This window comes from Scatophagus argus, chromosome 20 (assembly GCF_020382885.2).
Source record: "Scatophagus argus isolate fScaArg1 chromosome 20, fScaArg1.pri, whole genome shotgun sequence".
Classification (NCBI taxonomy): Eukaryota; Metazoa; Chordata; class Actinopteri; family Scatophagidae; genus Scatophagus; species Scatophagus argus.
This window is the reverse complement of record NC_058512.1, coordinates 3,488,633-3,508,971: the sequence shown is the minus strand read 5'-3', so window position 1 is coordinate 3,508,971 and position 20,339 is coordinate 3,488,633. Positions and strand designations below refer to the sequence as shown.

The following is a 20,339-nucleotide window of genomic DNA, read 5'->3' as shown; positions in this document are numbered from 1 at the left end:
CTTTCTTCTGGCCTCTGGCTCTGCAAATGACAAACAGCATAATGTCTAAATACAGAATATATTAACAAATCAGGAGAAATCACAAGTGGCCTCCCTATATCGGGCCACAGGCAGGCTGCTAACAAGCACGCAAACACAAAACAAACCGACCTACACAGCCAACAATTACAATTCCACTTAACTTTAATGGAAGCTGGAGCCAGGAGATGGGGGGTGGGGTGGGGTGGGGGCGTCGGGACAGCCAAGCAGTCTGGCTCTGTCCAAGGGGCCTATCAGCGCCAGTAAAGCATACGAATTATCATGTATCTTCTTTGTTTAACATATTGTCTTCTTGAGTCATGCAGGTGTCAGGTAAGCAGCTGAGATGCCAGGAAGTCACATGTGATTGGTGTCAGTATTTTTATCTTTCCCAAATTATCAAACTCTTTCTTTAAACTGAAAGATGTACAAAATTATTGAGAAACGTGTGCAGTATCACAAAAGTGAAAATCTAATTTTGTTTGATTTTACGCTGCTGACGTGTTGTGTTCAGGTTCTACGGGAAAACTCAAAGCTAGGAAAGCAAATATCTGGTTTTTAGCTGCGAAATATTCTATCATGTTAACCAGCTAGTGACGAATGCAGTCCATCTGTCCGTTAAGAAGTGTACAGAAGGTTTTAAGGGCTTTCAGCAAAACAAAAAAAAAATCAGCTGCCTGCTGTGACCAAAGTCAATGCTGTGAAAAGTAGTGGGAATGAAACAAACTGTTAAGTTTAAAGGAACAGTTCACACAAAAATTAAAAAGCCCTTATCTACTCACAGCCATGCTGGTGGAATTTTAATTCGATCCACTGTTATTAAATAATAAAAAAAAACAAATATTGATTATAGTTGCTTTAACTAAGGTTTTATATAGGTGTCTGTGCGAGGCAGTCAGTGAAGACAGTTAATGTTCATATTTCCTCCCTCCTGTGTAGAGTGGGCGCTCCCATCAGAAAGCTCTGCTTCAAAGGAACAAAAGACAGGGACAAAATGATGACAAAAGTTGAAAATGTCAGAGCGTTGACCTTTTATATATAACTCTATTTATATACAACTTTTATATCCCGTGCTCTGAAAGTAAGAACAGCCTCCGTCAAACGGAGAATATTGATTTCCAATAGCAAGCAGATGTCTGGCTCTGTTTTGAGGCTTTGTTGTTTATAATCTCCGGCTATTTCTTTTCCTCGGGAAATGTGCCAGCGCTGCTGCTGCAGAGGTGCGTTCTGTGTTGTCTGGAAGGTTTATTATTCTTCAAACAATCCCCACACCCACAAGTCTGTCTTCGTCAGACTAAATTGACCTTTGCCCCCTTTTGCACATCTCCCAAGCATGTGTTTTTCCATACCTGATGCTTTGGTATTATTCTAACACTCTCAAAAGTTGAATAATTATGTTTTTGTAACACAGTGCTTTTATGTAACTGAATATCCCTAAATTTTGTATGTGTGGCGTCCCTTTGTTCCATATGAAAGCTCTGTGATCCATCTGGGTTGCTGGTAGGGGGTGTCCTCGACATTACTGTTTTCTTTTGCCTCTCCAAACAAAACAAGCTCTCTCTGAAGGGTATACGGGCAAATGCTGGGATGATAAACACAGCAGTAGGATGTAGGGACACATACTGCAGCCAGGTCAGAGTGGGTCTGTGGAAGAGGAGAAAGAAATGGGGGAGTCGGGCTGCTTCAAGGGGAGTAAACAAAACATAATGAGGAAGAAGAAGGGGGGAGAAAACAGAAAATGCTGGGTGGTTTGTTGGAAAGGAATTGGGGTCGGGTTTTTCCCACAAAGACTTGAGAAACACACACACATACTCTGTCACAGCACATATGTCTGATGTCTGCAGCTGGTTCTCATTTAGCACCGTCAAAGAAAGCAACATCCTGTCTCAGATGTAGAACAATTAGAAAAGTCTGCCACAGTTGCCGTGATGCTCTCACAGACAGATGATCGGCCTGCAGATGAGATGCAATTCTCTTATTCTGTTTTACTCTATGAGTAAACTTTGAGACCCGGCACAACTGGAAGATAAATCCACTCGTCCGTGTACTCACAAAAATTTCAGTTTGGAGTAAACAGACTGTAAATATTGAGTCTACAGTTCCTGTGGTGAGTTTAGTCTCAGAATGTCTCAGATTGGGCAGACGAGAGCAGCTGTGTTAAGCGACCACTAATGAAGCAGAGCAGGTCAGACGCTGTACTCCAGCAGCTTCCAGCCTTTCTTCTTGAAGTCGTCCAAACAGTCATTTTATTGATGTGTCTGTGCACAACATGAACATCTGTGGTTTGATTTGTGATGCCACACGATTCTGGATCAGCCATGTGAAGTCACACCAGTCTTTTTTACTTTCTTTCCAAACGTGTTTTAATTTTCAGTGCTCAAAGACCCGTCGCTCGGTGAAAAAAGTGAGACCACCACCTCAAAGTGAGCTGTCCAATCTGTGAAAACATAAGTGTGAATTCTATCATAAGGTGGATTTTGTCTCCACTTGGTTAAAAGCTAGCAGCTAAAATAAACCCTCTCTGTTGTAGCCATGTAAATTCTAATACATAAAATATGTACTCCTGAACGATCACAAATCATTAAACATTATGCATAAAAACATACAAATATCCTTTGCAATTAGTCTGCATTTCATCACAGGGGATATCCAACAAATGATTCATCTTCTGCCTCTTTTATGTTTTTGCATCAGTCCCCGCAGGGCTGAGCTCACCTCACGCAGGGACTAAATGAAAGCTAAATGATCTCAGTTCTCCTAAAGGAAAGATGCCATTAGAGACTGCAACAGACACAAGAGACAGAGATGCTCTGACTTGGCAGAGAAAAGCAACAGATGACATTATGGCTGTACTAGTGGATGTCATCCCTCTTTGAATGTGCAGAGCGGCTGAGACTTAGAATCTAATGATGTAGGGAAAAAAATCCCCATGAGTCCAACGAGTAAGCCTGTTAAGAGAGTTTCTCCATGTTGCTTCTTACTCTGGTTTCAGTATGACTTCAGTTTGGGTCTGCCCTGTTAATCCCCCATAAAGCTGCACAACATTTGGCAAGTTCTTAATGTGTGTGCTTATTCAGGAAACAGAATTCTGCAAGTGCCCCTGATATGTCTCCAAGATTAGTGTTTGAAGGCACTAAAACTTCACCTTACACAAGCAAATCATTCAATCAGTGTGTTTTCTCACCTCCCTATGACTCTCATCAGAGTTTTGCATGTTTGACCAATCACTCTTCCATTGATTAGGACTGTTGCTTTCCTGCCTCAAATGTTGCATCAGATCAGATTTGAACCAGTGATTGGATGTTACAGAGATTTCTTTCCTTCTGTCATTTTGCACTCATTGGCCTCCCCTGCCCAGTTAATAGAAGAAGAAACATACTTTTTTAAATCTCTTTCCCTTTGACCTATGTTTCTGCCCAGTTAATCCTCCATAAAGCTGCACAACATTTGGCAAGTTCTTAATGTGTGTTCTTATTCAGGAAACAGAACTCTGCCCCTGATATGGCTCCAAGATCAATGGGAGGAAAAAAGAAACACTGATTCTGTTTTATGCTTTGAGATCAAGAAGAAGATGTCACCTTTCCTACCAAACCAAATGAATGCAAGACCCATGTTGCAAGTTATTGAATTCCCCACTCCAGTTTTATACTAAAGAAAAAGCATGCATTAATTCAAATATGCAAGAACGATGCCAAAATGCATTCTTCCCTAACTTTAATTAAAAACATGTACCTGGGAGACTCATCCCTCTACTTATTATGCACCTTCAGAAATTACTTTTCAGACATTTCTTCAGCTACAATGCAACGCCAATTACAGTGCAACCTCGTCGGTGCTGCTAAATCCCCCAGCACCAACTCAAATGGAAATCTGGGTATATCTCCTCATTTGTTTCACGATGCAGAGATTGTGCTCTGAAACCCTGTTTTTCCTCTTTCACAGATTGAAGTCGAATCACTGCTTTAGGGGATGTACAAACCTATGAAAAGTCTTTCTTCTTTTTCTCTGTTTCTCCCCAAATGGCTGATGTAGCACTAAAACTTCACCTTAGATAAGTAATTCATTCAATCAGTGATGTGTTTATTCACCTCCCCCCCATGACACTCATCAGAGTTTTGCATGTTTGACCAATCACTTTTCCATTGATTAGGACTGTTGCTTTCCTGCCTTTCCTCAGATGTTGCATCAGATCAGATTTGACTCTGTGATTTGACAATGTAGGGACTTTTTTTTCATTTTGTACTCATTGGCCTCTTCTGCCCAATTAATAGAAGAGAAAATATATATTTTTTATCTCTTTCCCTTTGACCTATGTTTCTTTTCTGGGGTCCATTATGATCAGGATAATGAGAAAGTAATCCTGGGGATTCTTCTACTCCTGCAGGAATGACATTCATTTACCCTGCACGGAGGCACAGGAAATTAAGCCTATCCCCCATTGTTTTCCTTCTTTCTATAATGCAATTATATGTCTGTTATTTTTTTCTTTGCCCCTGGGCCCTAAACTATCACCCCATGGTATTTGTCTCTTACATAACCAGCCCTGTGTACAATGGATCTAGTTCTAATTTTTTCAATGATTCCATTCAAGGCTAATCATATCTATTCTCCACAGGGAAGGCTTTTGATATAACCTACATACGACTGAAATTTTACACCAGTCGGCCGGAGAGCTTCGCCATTTACAAGCGCACTGAACGGGATGGGCCCTGGTTGCCTTACCAGTACTACAGCGCCTCTTGTAGGAAGACCTATGGGAAGGATGCCAAGGCTTACATTCGTCCAGGAGATGATGAGAGGACTGCTCTATGTACGGATGAGTTCAGTGATATTTCCCCCCTCACTGGAGGAAATGTGGCTTTCTCCACGCTGGAGGGACGGCCGAGTGCGTACAATTTTGACCAAAGCATTGTGTTGCAGGTGAGGTCATGTTTTATTTGTCTTTTGTATGTATACTTTGATTTGTTTTTGTGACTCTGCACTGGCAGTTGGTTGTTTGTCCATCCTTCTGTCTCATTCTCATGAAAGTGTATTTCAGGAACACCTAGAGGATAAACAGTTAGACTTGACTGTATAAAGATGGTCAAAGTAAAAGCTCCCCAAAAGTGAAGTCAAAACATCTGGCTGGCCCCCTGCTGGCTGGCTGCAGTACAGGTCATAAACCCCTCCCCCTCCATGTTAGCACACGGGACATGGATAGAACTACAGAACTATAATCAGAATCAGAATCAGAATCAGAATTCCTTTATTTATCCCCGAGGGGAAATTCTTTTTTGTACAGACATTGCACTTGCAGTTTTCCCGACCAAGAAAGAAAGTAAAAGCTATAAAAAGAGGATGAACAACAAGATAAGTATAAATCTAAAAAAAAAAGGGGTATTTACATGTGTACATATATACATTGTATATATAAAAGTATGTGTGTCCGTCACAGTGCAGAGCTTAACAGTTTGATGGCGACAGGCAGGAATGATTTCCTGTGTCGCTTTGTGGTGCATCGTGGGAGTAACAGTCTGTTGCTAAACTATAGTTAGAAAACTATAAACTCAAAGTACATGTTACATAAATTTTTCCCAAAGATGGTTATTGTCATTTTATGTAGCTCTTACCACACTGACATGTGTTTAAGTGTTCATTTTCTTGATAGTTTGATTTCAGATTGTTGTAAGTAGTTGCATAATGTTCGCTAATAACTACTGCACTGGCTCCAAATGATGTCATTTGTCAGTGTTTTGTTTATCTCTGGTTAACATTGATGTAGCTGTGAGAGGGTTGTGCTAAATTAATGGTAGCCTCTTGAGGGAGAACCGGAAGGGCTGGACACAGTAAAGTGTGGCTAAACATGAGTAAATAAAGCATTAGAAGCATCCTCCCCCTTTTCTTTGACATGGCCGTGAGTATGTATGCATACATCTGTCCATGACTGGGCTCTGCATCACTGCTTTAGTGAAAAACATCTAAACTTATCTCATTCTTTATTACGGAGGACCTTAAATTCAAGAGGATTTCCAGGTCTGGGCTCATTGCCTACTGTTACTCAGAATGGACCAAATATAAATAAAAAATAACCCTGTCACAACAAATTAAGCAGCTAAGTTAACTAATTAGAGTTCCTGTAGAGGTCCTACAGGACCATCTATAGGAGGATGGTGATAATAATTCAATTTCCAAGCAGGTGAGACTTGTATTTGTGGCCACAGCAGAACAGGATATGAACGTGAGACTGTCCAATTCCAGACAGAAGTGGCATTGTAAGCAGGGAAACCTTATCCAAATTAGTAGTTTGGATTAAAATTTTGAGCTCAAGGATTGTAAATCAGATGCAGAAATCTGCAGCAGCATTTATTCTGAGACAGCTGCTGATATTGGTTCTCTTTGGTTCAACCTTGAAATGTGATGATGTGTTTCAGACAGAACATGCAATGAATTTTAGAGGTAGCACAATTCTGTACAAAGTCAGTGGAAATCTCTCCCCACAGTGGCACAAACTGACAAAGTTGGATCTGCGTCAGTTGAAAATGATTTAAACGAACGTGCCTCATGGATGCACAGAGACGAGAGGAAAAGAAAGAACTGGGGTTTCTGGTGAATTCTGAGATCAGTCAAAGGCTGAGCTGAACACAAACACTCCAGCACAGTCTCACAAACACAGCTGGTGCCTCTAGAAGATACAAATAGACACAAATAATATTTAGATTTTAGGGCGATCTGCCCAAAAAGTAATATCATAATCACACCAATGAGCTAAACTGGGATCTTTTATAAATTTTGAAATCCCCTGCAGTCTACTGCCAGACTTGAAATCAATTTCTCCGAGTGCACCATTAAAACTTGAGATGCAAGCTCCTCATCTGACGAGTTGCTAGCTATAACTCACATTGCATTATTTACAATACATCACCCAAGGAAGAGGAAGGAAGTAATCCGCCTGGTCAGCATAGCCATCTAATATGTTCATGTAGTTTTTTATGTAAACTTTGGAAACAGAAGTAAGAGGACATGAAATACTGACTACAGTCCCTACAATTGCCCTGAAAAGAAGATTGTGGACATCCGGTGTTCCTCTCTCTGTCTCCAGACAGGGAGAAAGCTTCAAATCCTGAATCCTGTGTGCGATTAAGTTCAGGCAACAAAGGCACATTGGGTGTGTTGAGAGTCAGATCGTGGCTTTGGCTAAATGCTGATAGCAGTACAGACAACCTGGTTTGTGCTTCAAGTAAATGTGGAGTTTTTTGATCTTTTACCAAGCACATGATCTTTACGTAACTTTAACCGCTAACTTTGGAGTGCTTAAACATAACCATGTAAAACAGCTAGGATTGCTTTTATATCATAGGAAAGAACAATTTTATACTCAATGTATAACGCTTCCTCATTATGTTCATAAAATACATGATTCAGGTGCCATAATGTTTCTCTCAGAAAGTATTTACTGTTGCAAATAAGGAGCAGACAGGAGTGTGTCCTCCATTTACTGATTTATTGTTTGATTGATTGGCTGGTTTTTATAGGATTATCATACAGAAAAATGAATGAATGGATAATGTGTTAAAAGTGAAAACACTTATTTCCAAAATGATGTTGCCATCTCTAAAAGCAGAGGGAGCAATTAGACAGTAAAACAATGTATACGACCGCAGCAGGATAGACATGATGAATAAACTTCATTCAAAGTCTAATTTACTATTTCTTTGATCCCACCACAACCTCCATAGTCAGATTCATAGGATGTGGACAACATATAAGCCTCCCACTGGAGTGTTTTCATTCTGCATTTTGTTTTTTTCCACTTTCCCTGACACTGTGTGCATCTTCCTATTTTTATTCTCCACTTCAAAACAACAGCAACAAGAAAAATTCCTGCCATGTAATGGACATACAATAATCTCCAGGAACTATATGCTTTGATGATCAGTCCACAGACCTCTCCTGCCATTAGCAAAACGCTCCTCAAGACATACCATAATGATAATCTGTTCTTCTGTCTGACCTTTCTCTTGAAAAGTGCGGAAAAATGTGGAAATAGCTCTGGCAATGCAAGACTACCACTCCTGTGAAAGAAGTTGTCCTCCTCCACATCATTAAATAAGAAGAGTAAGGGTGTCGTTATGTGAAGGATATGCAGCGTAACCCTGCATAACCATAACCTGCTCCCAAAGAAAGAAAGAAGCCGTCTTCCAAAATGTAATAAAGTAACAATAAGGAGATTTTTGGAGGATGAGTGTTGCTCAGCCTGGCAGTATATTTGCAGTTTGCTGTATATAACTGTTATAAATCACTTTAAACATGATTTTGCTATAGCACAGCCAAATCCTAGTATTTCTCCCAGCACGCTCTTGATGTTTTGAAACTCAGCTGTGAAATATGTTGTCTTTCAAATCTCTGAATGCAACGTTCAATGAAAAACTGCTGAAGCAAGCTGGAGACCAACTCCAAGCAGAGAAATTGCTTTTTGTCATCCCGAATCTGGTGTATTTGATTATTTGTTTTTTTTTTATTCATTCCCTTAAACAAATTTATTTGTTTTGTGAATAAAAACTAGATTTAGTGGTGAGTGGGGTGGTGGCGTGATGAATAAAAGGTACTTCACATTCACCAAAAGAGTACACGAAATGATTGGAATAGTTTGTAATTGACAGGATGTTTAATTGGCACAGTGTGGTGCAGCTATAAACCCCTAAGGCTACATATGGTATCTCTGCTTGCACACATATGTTAACCACCCTCCCAAACACACACACACACGGACACATGCTTTCTGTGCCAGATGCCGTCTCCTCATAAAACCACGGCACTCTGGATGTGTGACACCTCTACACCCTCCTACAGAGTAGAAAGAGGCTCAACTTCCTCATGAGTGATCCCCGTTTTACACTGAGAAAAGATGGAGGACAGACAGCTGTGGTGAGGCTACATCAGCTCTCGAGCATGGGCTAAGCTTCACTGTGCAGCAGGATAAAGACAGTTTCTCCTCTTCTTTACCATGTGAGGTCCCCTGGCTTCTATGACAAGTGAAAAAATATAAACGTGCATTTCGTTTTTGTTGGATTAGCTTTAGTGTTGCTGTGGGACGGGCACATTGTGTGGCAGGCTACTGTCAGGGAGGCAACATACGGCCAGCATGAAAGAAGAATCTGCAAGCAGGATTTGCCTCCTGAGCAGAAAGTCTTGAAATTCTAACAAAGAAAGGAGAGCGAATGATAAAAACATATCATGTCTGAGTCTTAGCAATAGCCGCTCAAGCCACAGTCAGAAAAGTGCTTCTCTGGAACTTTCCACAGACACAAGTATCTGGTACTTTTTTTGTCGCATGAGAGCAGCTTTAAAGTGCTTAGAAGAAAAGGTGGCCGCAGCCTGGTTTTCTAGTTCAGAGATTATTTAACCGACCGTTTCTGATTAATCCCTTCACACTAGCCTTCTACCACCGTGCTATTTTGGCCTCTCCATCTATCTGTTATATAATTCTTGACTCTGGCAGACTGGGACAATGGCAAGCTGGTGTCTACGTTTGTAGGACATACAGGATTGAGTCTGGTCCTCGGAGATGAGATTGTGTAAAGTGAGCATTTTGTTTTCACTCAGAAAATATATACTCCATGCACAAACAGAGCAAGGAATACGTCTTCCCACCATGAAAGGATTATGTGGGATTAAGGAATTAAGGGACTAAAGATTATACGAAGGATGCTTGTGTAGAAACAGGTAGTCTCAGAATCAACAATAGAGTGATGGGAAAGAAGGGCCATTGTGGTGAGGGTGGTGGACACTTGCCTTAATCTCTAATGATCAGGGTTTGGTTCCAAGTCATGGAAGAAAAAGAAAAGAGCATTTCTCCTTTCAGATTTAATTTTGGTAAATTTTAGTAGGTTCTCTTCTTAGAATTCTTGCCCAAGCCTGGACTGAGTTGCTTGTTAATTCCAAATTTAACTGAAGTGGTTACACTCGCTGTTTGTTCATTTTTCCACCTTTCCACAGGCAAAATATTCAATTTGTGCTGCTGTCACATAATTCAGTGGAGGTGGCACATAATTCTTGCGTGTCCACAGCACACTGAATTCATCCAATTACATTCTGTGCACAGGAAGGTGTGGAACAAGAGAAGGACATTTTTGTCCTTAAGCATCTTGAACAGTGAGCTACACAGTCTAATCATGAAGTGAAATCACTTTTTGAAGTACAGTATTTTATTTTATTTTAGTTTTTACTGAGATTGTAAGGTCTTATCATAGGTTGGGTGTAACAGCGATGGCGAGATCACTTGGCCTTGGACGATGTATCCAAATGTCTTCAGTGATCACTGATTTTTCTTCTTGCACCAACATTTGGTTGACATTTGTGGCTTTGAGTGACGTGTCTCAACTAAGGGTTGCCATGAAATCTGTTACACACATTCGTGTCCCTGTTCAGTGAACTTTTTCATCAGGTCATAAAGTTTCATCCAATACTTATCCATCATCTTCTGCTATACCTTTTGTTTTGTGCAAGTTACTATATATTAGCGTGCTGTCGTGCTGAACCAAAACAAACATTTTATCTGCTTAACATCAGCATGTTGGCAGTGTAATGATGAGCATGTTAGCATGATGCTCAAAGCACAGATGTGCCTGTAGGCCTAATAGTCACAACAACATTAAGGTTGTGCTGACCCTGCCTAAACTTTAAAGAATTTCAAACAGATACTGTTGGTGTTAACCCCAATGCTAAACTTTGACAGGACGATTGGATTTACTTTTGAAAAAGCAGAAAGTATTCATTTGGCTAAAATCAAGTTTGACTTCTGATTTGAATCCCATAAAAGTTCTTCATGGCAATTAAATGACATTTTCTGCACTTTGTGATTCCTGTTGAACCTTTAATACACATCAGTGACTTCAGATTAGAGTATTCAGTGGGTCTAAACGTGTCCCTTATGAAAGCACACCACCTCTTCTTGCTCTGGCAGAGGGGCAGCGCTGTTCCAATAAGCACCCCTTATGACTCTGGACTGGCTTTGGTTTTAAAACTTCAAAGGAATCATTGGAAAAGTCTTGAGTCTGTTTGTTTATCCTGGAGAGTCTGATTCCCAGATGTGTCCGTCCACAGCCCCAGCTTGTCCCCGTCTCCTTGTCCAGGTCAGCAGCATCACAGATTTCACACTGAATGGGGAGCAGAAACAGCTCCTCAGTCTGTTCCACCTCTGTTATGTGTACATGAGACCACGGTGACCAGCTGGATGGAAAAATCAATCAATTAATGCATTTGTCAGTATGTGCGTGTGTGTGTGTGTGTGGTCAGTCAGTCTGCAAATAATGTTATCATTTTGTCCCCGTGATGTGTCTGCTACATCAGATTTAAGTACTACTGACATAGAAAATCACTTTAATATTTCTGTTTATTCTTAGTGACATACATACACATTATTTTTGTATTAATTGCTACCGTTGTGGAAACTTATGTCAGGAATGGAACAATGTAGTTTAATCAAAACAACATCATTACTGTAGAAAAGTCCAGACAGCACCAATTTCAGTAAACAAGAAATTTATTGAACATAACTCCACACAAGCAAACTTGATTAATCAGTGGTGAAATGTGGGTGTTTGGTAAGAAGAAAATGTAGGTGATGACCTAAGCACATAATCAAACCAACCAACCAAAAAAACAAACAAAAACAAGGTGGAGGTCTGAAAGGCAGGAGAGGGGGGAGCCATTTTGAAACCACCCAGCTTAAAGGGCTCATTCAAAATGAATCACACCTCAGAGTTTGGACGAGAGCAAAGAGACAAAAAGCTTTGATCAGTCAGCCTTCAGTCAGTACAGGCAGTCAAAGAAACTTACCATGTGCTATCAGACCCATGTGTCAGTTTGTACACACGTCCTATTGGTTTTCTGCTGCATATAAATCATGTGAGCAGAAATGCCCATCTCAGGATACTTAAATACATCAACAACATTATGAGTCAAACACAGTGGAACAAAACGCAGAATCCTCACATCACACTCAGCAGAAGTTTTTGTGGTGTTGCCAAATACTTAAGTTAATGTGCCATAGACTACAGCTATGATAGACTAAACGCATTTTGTGATCTGTATTATGAATGAATTTTGTCTCTTTGACTAATACGTCACCACAAAAATGAAGTTACATGACACGTCACACTGAGTCAACTTCTAAGCCAATCAGCTGCTTGATAAGAAACACCCAGACCTCCCATCATGCCCTGGTTCGAGCAGTCACTGGAGAGCAGCCGTGGTGACAGGTGGCTTGGTGACCACCTTAGTCTCGTGAGGATATCATTGACCTTTGCCTGCATTATGTCAGAACAAGTGAGACACACACACACAGGCATTGCGCAGTGGATACCAACGGTGTTTTCTGCTCAGGCCTGACTCATCTTGAACATCCATAGGCTCCAAGCAGGTGAGTCCAATCATTCAATCATTTGAAAAGGGCCAGCCACTGGGGAGCACCTGGAAGGAAGAAACGTGCTTCACTGTCACATGCTTCACTTCAGTCTTTGATTGTTCCTGCTGATTGTAATTAACGTCAAGCCAAGTATTTCTTTTCATAGTCTATGAATGGCAACTTTTTGACACACTCTGAACTCATGTAGAAAGACATAAGGCTGGGTGGTCGGCATGGAAGGCTTAGTTACATTAAAACCTGACTAATTGTGTGGCTGGCTGTAAATCAGTATGTTTAGAATGACAACAACCCACTGATTATAAGGCTGTGGAGGATCAATATAAGCCGAGAATACATAGATTGGGTGGCAAATCAACACTTTCAACAGAGCTGCCAAACAGCCTCTCTCCTTCACTCCTCCTCCCCCTCTCTGCCTTCCCCTTAAACAACAAGATGAGAAGAACCTGTAATTGACTGTGATCTGTGTCCCATTAGAATAAAAGGTGGATCAATTGCACCATTTCTTTCATTAAATCTCTCATTCCCCCTCCATTTTAAGGCTGACGGGACAGATGGGTGTCGTGAGCAAAGACAAAAACACATCAGCCATCCCCTTTGATGCGAAAACAAAGCAGGTGGAATGCAGAAGTCTGCTCTTTTCCTGAGTTAATCATCAAAAAAAAAAAAAGATAGTGGGGAATAATCCTCCTTAATGGTGGCATACTGGTTCCCACTTGAGCTGCAAACACTAGAAAAATAAAAAAAAAAGAAAATAAACAGAGTACAACAAAGGGTAGATGAGCATGCAAAAGTGTAATTGCCACAACAGCACTAAGTATTGAATACAAGATGAAGGATGTAAAAGAAAAGAGGGAGGAGAAGGGGATTGCAGTACATGCAAGCATAACAGCTTCTTGTTTTAACCAGTGAATGTTGGTAACAATCGGTAGGACAATTAAAACATGTTAAATATGAAACGGTGCACAGATTTAAACATCACTGTCAGTACAGTTACTTTAATTTAGTCCATTATCAACACAAACTGTTTGCCAAAGGCTGTGATTCTCTGACTTTCTCTGTAGAGCCACCAGCAAGTCAAAGTTTCAACATCTACCAGACAGACTGATAACAAAATTGCCCTCCAGTGCGACTATCAACTCAAAATTTAAATGTTAGCAACCGTTAGCCCACTAACAGTCCAAACTCATACAAGTACTCTTACACGTTACGATACTTTAATTATGTCACAATCTCAATAGGTTTTTGTAAATCCTGTGTTTGTCCACACATCAAGTGCACATCTGTTGCCATCTATGAATCTGGCAATCTTGTTAAGTAGCACATTGGCAGCAGTCACAGTCCCTGAAGTCCTTCATCTTCAGATCCCTCTTAATTAAGCCAAACCTTGTGTGAACAGGATTATATGGCCAAACAGATTATACTGGCTGACTGGGAGGCTTTTACTGGGCTAACATGAGATATGGGTAAAGCAAGCAAATGGAGGATGGGATAAGTGTCAATTTTTTAGGAGCTTTAGGAGTTTTGTGAGCCACATGCGATGGCCTTATTCTGTTGCTGTTATCAGTTGACCTTTTCTCACGCTGAACTGAAGTTAAAGAACTGGAGAGCATCCAGGAATACCCTGCTGTTGAGGGGTCTAACATTGAACTCCTTCATTCAAACCCCCACAAAGATCTTGCCGAGGCGAAGAAGACATAGGAAAAACTCTCAGTGCTGTCGGTGTAATCACTGTCTGTGAATGCCGTTGCTCCAGCAGTATGTGATATTCGTAGAGTTGATGTAATCAGAGTAAATGCCTCAAGCACTCAGTAGCTAGTTTTTTCAGTGTTATTTGTAGCGGTGTTGTATGTCTATAGACATGAGCAGTGATCCAGCTAATGCGGTAAAGTCAAACCTCAGGGAACGAAGGAGGTTGTAGCATAACATATTTCGCCCGTCTGGCTGACACTGTGTTTTTGTGCCAAACCATCAGGACACTCTTAACCAGTGACAGTTTACAAGAGGTGCATTTTAAATTCAGCATTCATCAGTTGTCTTGATGTGTAGTTGCACTTACTGCACATGAAATCTTGAATGCAAAACAGCCACTTATCTGCTAAACATATGTCTTCAAGATGCTTCAGTCATAGAAGTCACATAACAATTGGCTTTTCACGCAGAGAGGTGACTGCTGGGCATTTCTGTCAGGGGTTAAAACCACACTCTCAACAGAGCACAAAATGATCCTTGTTACTCTCTGTGGCACGTCACTGTGCCATTCTCCCTGCATATGGCTCATACAGGGACATGCATATTTCATGAGGCTTAAAACAGGAATTGCATCCTGCCTGTTTTATTAGCATTTTAATCCCTTTGCAGATTCACTGCTTGTGCCTCAGTCTGAGGAACACGTCGCTTCAATATAGACACTTCACACGCTTCATCTGCTGCTTTTAAAATATATCTCCCTGTCATATTGAGGGGTCAAAAAAATACATTAAAAAAACCAAGTGGTGACACTTAAATGTGCAGGTGTTTCTGTCATGTATATGTCCTCTGCATAAATACAGTGTTCTGTTTCATCCTGGCCAACTAATGTTCTGTGTTTTCATTGCCAGATGATTTTTATGGGGAATAAACAACGCTCACCTTGTAACTCGCCATTTAGACGTTTTCTCCAAAGTAATGGCTTACTTCAAAGGGGGGCTCTGTTGTCAAGTTTGTAAAGCCGTCTTTTTTCAATAATCACGTGGAAGATGAAAGCTGCTGCATGAATACAAATTTAATTTGTTCAGTCATCCATTAAAATGGTTTGTCTGTCTCCCCTGCCACCAGTCCATCCTCTCCTCTCTCTCTCCCTCTCTCCCTGTCTGTCTGACTCTCTCTCGCTCTCTCTAGAAAGCTGTGTGGCAAATTGGAGCTCCAGCATTGAATGACAATGAGTAAAAGGGGGGAAAATACATATTGAGGGCACAGTCAACTTAAGCAATTAAATTAAAAAGTTATTAACTTTGGAATGAGGGACACTGCTCTCTTTCCCGTCACTGCCTGCAGCCAGAGGCTCCAGAGTTCCAGGAAACACTGAAACAGAGAAAGAAGAGAGGGAAGAAGGGAAGGAGACAGACAGAAGGAAGAGACAAGGGAGATTTTAGAGGTGAGGGTGAAGGTTATAAGCCCCAAAGCAGAGCTGTCCTCTAAAACTGTGTTTGATTTTGTCTACAAAAAAGAAAAGTTGCCGTGCTCAGCCTGATGTGTATATGCTCGTGCACCTGCTCTTTTGATCATTATTGTCTTCAGCAAGGGACTGGCCCGTTGCCACACTAGCCAATCCCTAAGTCAGCATCATTGTAGCATTGTGAGCCCAAATTTCAAGGGAGTGAGAATCAAAGTTAATTAAGCTTTTGCTGTGGTTTGCACAAATAATAAGTAATGGGCTGACTACTAATTAACCCTAAGAAACTGCTTCCTTTCAGTGCAGTAAGTGATATTTGGAGCTATGTTTCCCTTACACAATTAGCACTGTTATACCAAGCATAGCTAATAAGTCTTCCATATGATAATGGTCTCATACTCTGATGAATGGAAGAGAATAGTTGCTTTGCTTTGGTGGGTAGGAATTTTGAAATGCTAACAGTGCATTTGAAACATTTGTTTTCATTTGTGTGTGTGTGTGTGTGTGTGTGAAAGTGTTAAAGCGTTAAATCATGAGAGCTTGGTGGTGGAGACAATAGCATTGCAAAACCACCAGTGTTCAGAGTGGCTCCTCATTAGTGAAGATGAGAATTTCAGGCATTTTAACATTAATGACCATCAGTTAGTGATAATCATATATTTAATAATTTCACAAAAGGGCAGGTCATGTCTGTTATGTTATTCTCCCTGTTATTTTTTGATACATTGATAGATTTGGTAAAATATAAAAACAAAATATTTTTCCCAATAATGAACTCAAATGAAAAATACTGACATGGTTTTATAGTTTACATATACTTTTACTTTTCTTGTAGATTGATTGCCTATACATATATATATGTGTGTGTGTGTGTGTGTGCGCGCTAATGTAGCATTCATCTTTTGTCAGCTGCTTTTTTTCAGCATATCGCACCACTTCTGCCCGTAATATGTTACCATAACATGTTACGTTGCCACTAAGTTTGCCGCCCCATCTCAAAATCCCAGCTCCTCTCAGAAACCCTTCATGAAAATCACATCATGTCCTGGTGGTGTAAAACAAAATAAAGAAGTCCATTGTCTGTTTTCCATTGCAACTGGAGTGCATCAGGGTCATTCAGTCTCATCCAAATCCCATTACCCAGTGGAGCCATGTCAAGTGGGGGCAAAGTCGATAAGGGCCGGAAGAATGGCGTGCCAGCTAACTGCACTCAATTCTGCAGCACTGTAGTTACGGTTACTAAAAAAATAGCAGCTCCTCAATAGGCTGCTAAGGCACAGGACTGTCTGGAAATCCTGAAGTGCACTCCAGCAAGCAGGAGAGTGCACAGATAGGGCTGGCACCGGGAGACAAAGGAAAATAAAGAAAACTAAAGAGACAAGGTATCAGGTGAAGTGAAGGGGCATTTCAGGTGAGAACGCTAAAGGTGGGATGAAATGCAAAATAGTCAGAATTTTGCTGGAGGGGAGCCACCAGTTGGCCTAATTAAAATTAAAGAATTGTCTTTCCCTTTTTAAAAGACCTGTTAATTAGAGATTTTTACACACTTTGCCACTGCTGAGCACAAGCTACTCCACATGGAATAGTCTGTCTTCTTATTAGAAAGATAACCCACATGTGGATTCAGTAGTCACGCTGACACCAACTATGCAAGAGTTAAACCAATCAGCAACACATGTGTGACAGATTCACACCAGATGTTCCAGTGAGGGGCTATGACCCCTTGATGCCCCAGATGTATGTCACTTGGAACTGCAGGCACATACCACACAGGTGGTCTTCATCCCAAGACCATTTCTTTCGGAACAGGGGAATGGTGGTAGAAGAAGCAGAAGAAGCAGCAGCTCTCTCAAAGACATCTTAGTTCTGAACTTTAACTGCGGTGCCATGCAGACTATTTTGAGCTCAGAAAGCTCACATTAAGTACCTGTTAAGGGAGTCTCAGAGGGCTCAGTAGTGTCATTTCTTGCTATGAACCAATTAAGCCACTTCCTTACTGAACAAAGACTAATGCTAAACTGTATTGTTTATGAGGCTAAAGAATTAAAATGTTGTCACATTTGCTCAGTGCTCATTAGGCACGCACTCTGATGAGGGACAATGGTTATGCATTATGTAGACTTAAATATTTTTTAACTTGACTTCTTAACATCTAGAGAGCTACTGCTCATTGAGATAGAAAATCCACGAAAGTGGACTACTTCAACTGATACCCTTGTATGATGATGCAGATGTCATAGTTGGCTGCCAGACTTTTTCATTGTTAGAGACAACTAAATTTATGTCTGCCTTAGTCTGTTGATTATTTTCACAATTAATCATTTAGTGAATAAAATGTCAAAAGAAAAACTGAAAAATCACCACAGTTTCCAAGAACCATTCAAATTGCTTCATATGTTCAACCAGTGGTCCAAGATCCAAAGACTCATAAATGACGAAGAAAAGCAGCAAATCCTCATTTAAGAGGCCATAACCATGTTTGACATTTTTGCTTTAAAATGACAACTGGTCAATTATCAAAATGGTTGGCAACTAGCACTTAGTAATTAGCAGTAAACACAAAATAGCCAGCCACTGAGGCTCATGGGAATGTCATTAGTTTTGCAGGTATTTGGTCAAATTATCAGGTAAATTGAGATCTTGACTTCCTAGTGGTACTAGATGAAAAAAAATTCCAACATCTAAAGCAATGCTGCTACCATTGCAAACATATGGTGTCGCATGTGCAGTATGGTATGCTTAACACAGTGATGAAAAGATAAACTATACATACATGCAGGCTAAAATAGGCCAAATCCAGCACAGACCAGTCAGGTGTTATTTTATGGACCTTAGCAAAAAGGCAAACTGCAGCACTTAAGAAAAACATGAATGACTGAACTCATCACACATGTTTTCAGTCTGAGGCCCATCCGCTCCAATCTCCTTTTCTCCCATCGCCACACTTCAAAGACACCTCTGGGGAGAAGCTTCAAAACGTAAAGCATTACAGGCTTTTGCAGGACTGCCGCAGAGTCCCAGCCAAGAAACAGACAGAAAGTTTCTCTCCAGCTATTTGTTTTAAAGTTGGTTCTGTTCACTGGTAAGAGATTCCCTGTGTCATTTGTTCTCCCTTTACCTGGCCTCACTTTTATCTTCCACCTCACTATTGCACTTCCCGTTTGCTTTTCCTCTGTTTGTGTTATCCCTCTTCTCTTTCTTCTCCCCCTCTTGCTTCATCCTGTCTTTACCTTTGCAGTGGGCTTTAACAGAGGAGCTTAAATCATACCAGGAATGGGAACTTTGCCACGTCCCGTCCGTTATACTGAAGTGGTACTGCAGCATCGTCTCTTTACTCGTGTTTTTTATATTTTGGCTTTTGTCTCCACTAATCCTTCTTTTTCTTCACCCCTACTTCTGACATTAACTCTGTTTCCTGCACCATACTCATTATCTCCCCATTACATCTGCTCTCCCCTGCTGTCATACCTTCACCCCTGTTTCCTTTTCCTTGATCCACCAGCTCTCCATTCCAACTTTTTCTTTAGCTGCCTAACGTATCCTTGCTCCTCATGCCTCTTTTAACTAAAGCCCAGTTTGTGCTCTTCCTTTTACCTCCTGTCTGCTTCGATGTGCCTCTGAGAGTGGCAGCAGCCAACACTTTGCCGCCCTCTGGTTCTCTTTCATTCAACTTTTTTGAAGTGAGTGATCTCTAAAGGTGTTTTCTAACATCTCTCTCACCCTGTTGGCCTTTTCTTCTTCCCCTACCTTTTTTTTTTCATTTCCAGGAATGGGTGACAGCCACTGACCTGCTGATCTCTTTGGACAGGCTTAACACGTTTGGAGATGAGTTCTTCAAGGACACTAAAGTGTTGCGCTCGTACTTCTATGCCATCTCTGATTTTTCTGTGGGTGGCAGGTAAGAGGCACCTGAAAATGTTATATACAAGACATCACCCTGCAAAACAAATATTTTTATCTGAGTGGTTAAAACCTTTTCACATTAGAGATTAACTTTGAACTTTGCCTTTTGAAACTGTGAAACCGAATGAAAACTCAAAAGCTTTGTGGTGTCTAAGTCCATCGTGGTGTTTTTTTTTTTTTTACTTTTCCAGCTTACAGGTAGCTCAAACATAACACAACACAAACCTTGTCTCCTTCAAAATGTGTTTATTTAACACTTACTGACTTTGCCAGTTATGTTTCAGAGGAAACACAATTGTTGCTTGAGGAGGTAAGGTGGGTGGTCAGACATACAACACACAGATTTTGACAAATGAGCCTGGGGTTCATGTTATACATCTCAGATGTTGGTAGAAATACACTCGTATCCTGTGCTTCAAGCTGGCTTTGACTTTTTCAAGATTTGACCCATACCAATCTTTTTCGGATACATCCAGTTTGAATAATTTACACATAAATGCAAAAAACTGAAAAAAAAACCAAAAAACATTATCCTTGCAGTGAAACCTTTCCTTCAAAATATAATTAATTACACAAACCTGTCATATATGGACAGACCTGCGTCACAGAGCTACAGTATTTATGTGCAAAGCGAGAGAAGCAGTCCGAATCTGATCCTGGACAGCTGTTTGAAAAACTGATTTGAAAAACAACTGTAACGTTGCCATCAGATAAGAATAAAGCAAGATAATCCTCGACTCCCCCTTCCACTTCTTTTGGTTTATTACTCAAAGTAATGAGAGAGGACGTGGTGCCAGGGACCACGCTGCACCTTGGCGCTGCAGATAGAAGTGGACGATTAAGTAGTTGAGATGAAGCCTT

At 40.7% G+C, this 20,339-nt stretch overlaps 1 protein-coding gene across 1 annotated transcript in view; it reads left to right on the top strand.

Moving 5' to 3' along the window:
• lamc3 (laminin, gamma 3) overlaps positions 1-20,339 on the top strand; it is an 86,178-nt gene that overhangs the window by 2,896 nt on the left and 62,943 nt on the right. Inside the window, exons 2-3 of the mRNA XM_046374681.1 lie at positions 4,634-4,938; positions 19,343-19,473. Of these exons, the coding sequence (XP_046230637.1) occupies positions 4,634-4,938; positions 19,343-19,473 (436 nt within the window). The remainder of the gene's footprint in view (positions 1-4,633; positions 4,939-19,342; positions 19,474-20,339) is intronic.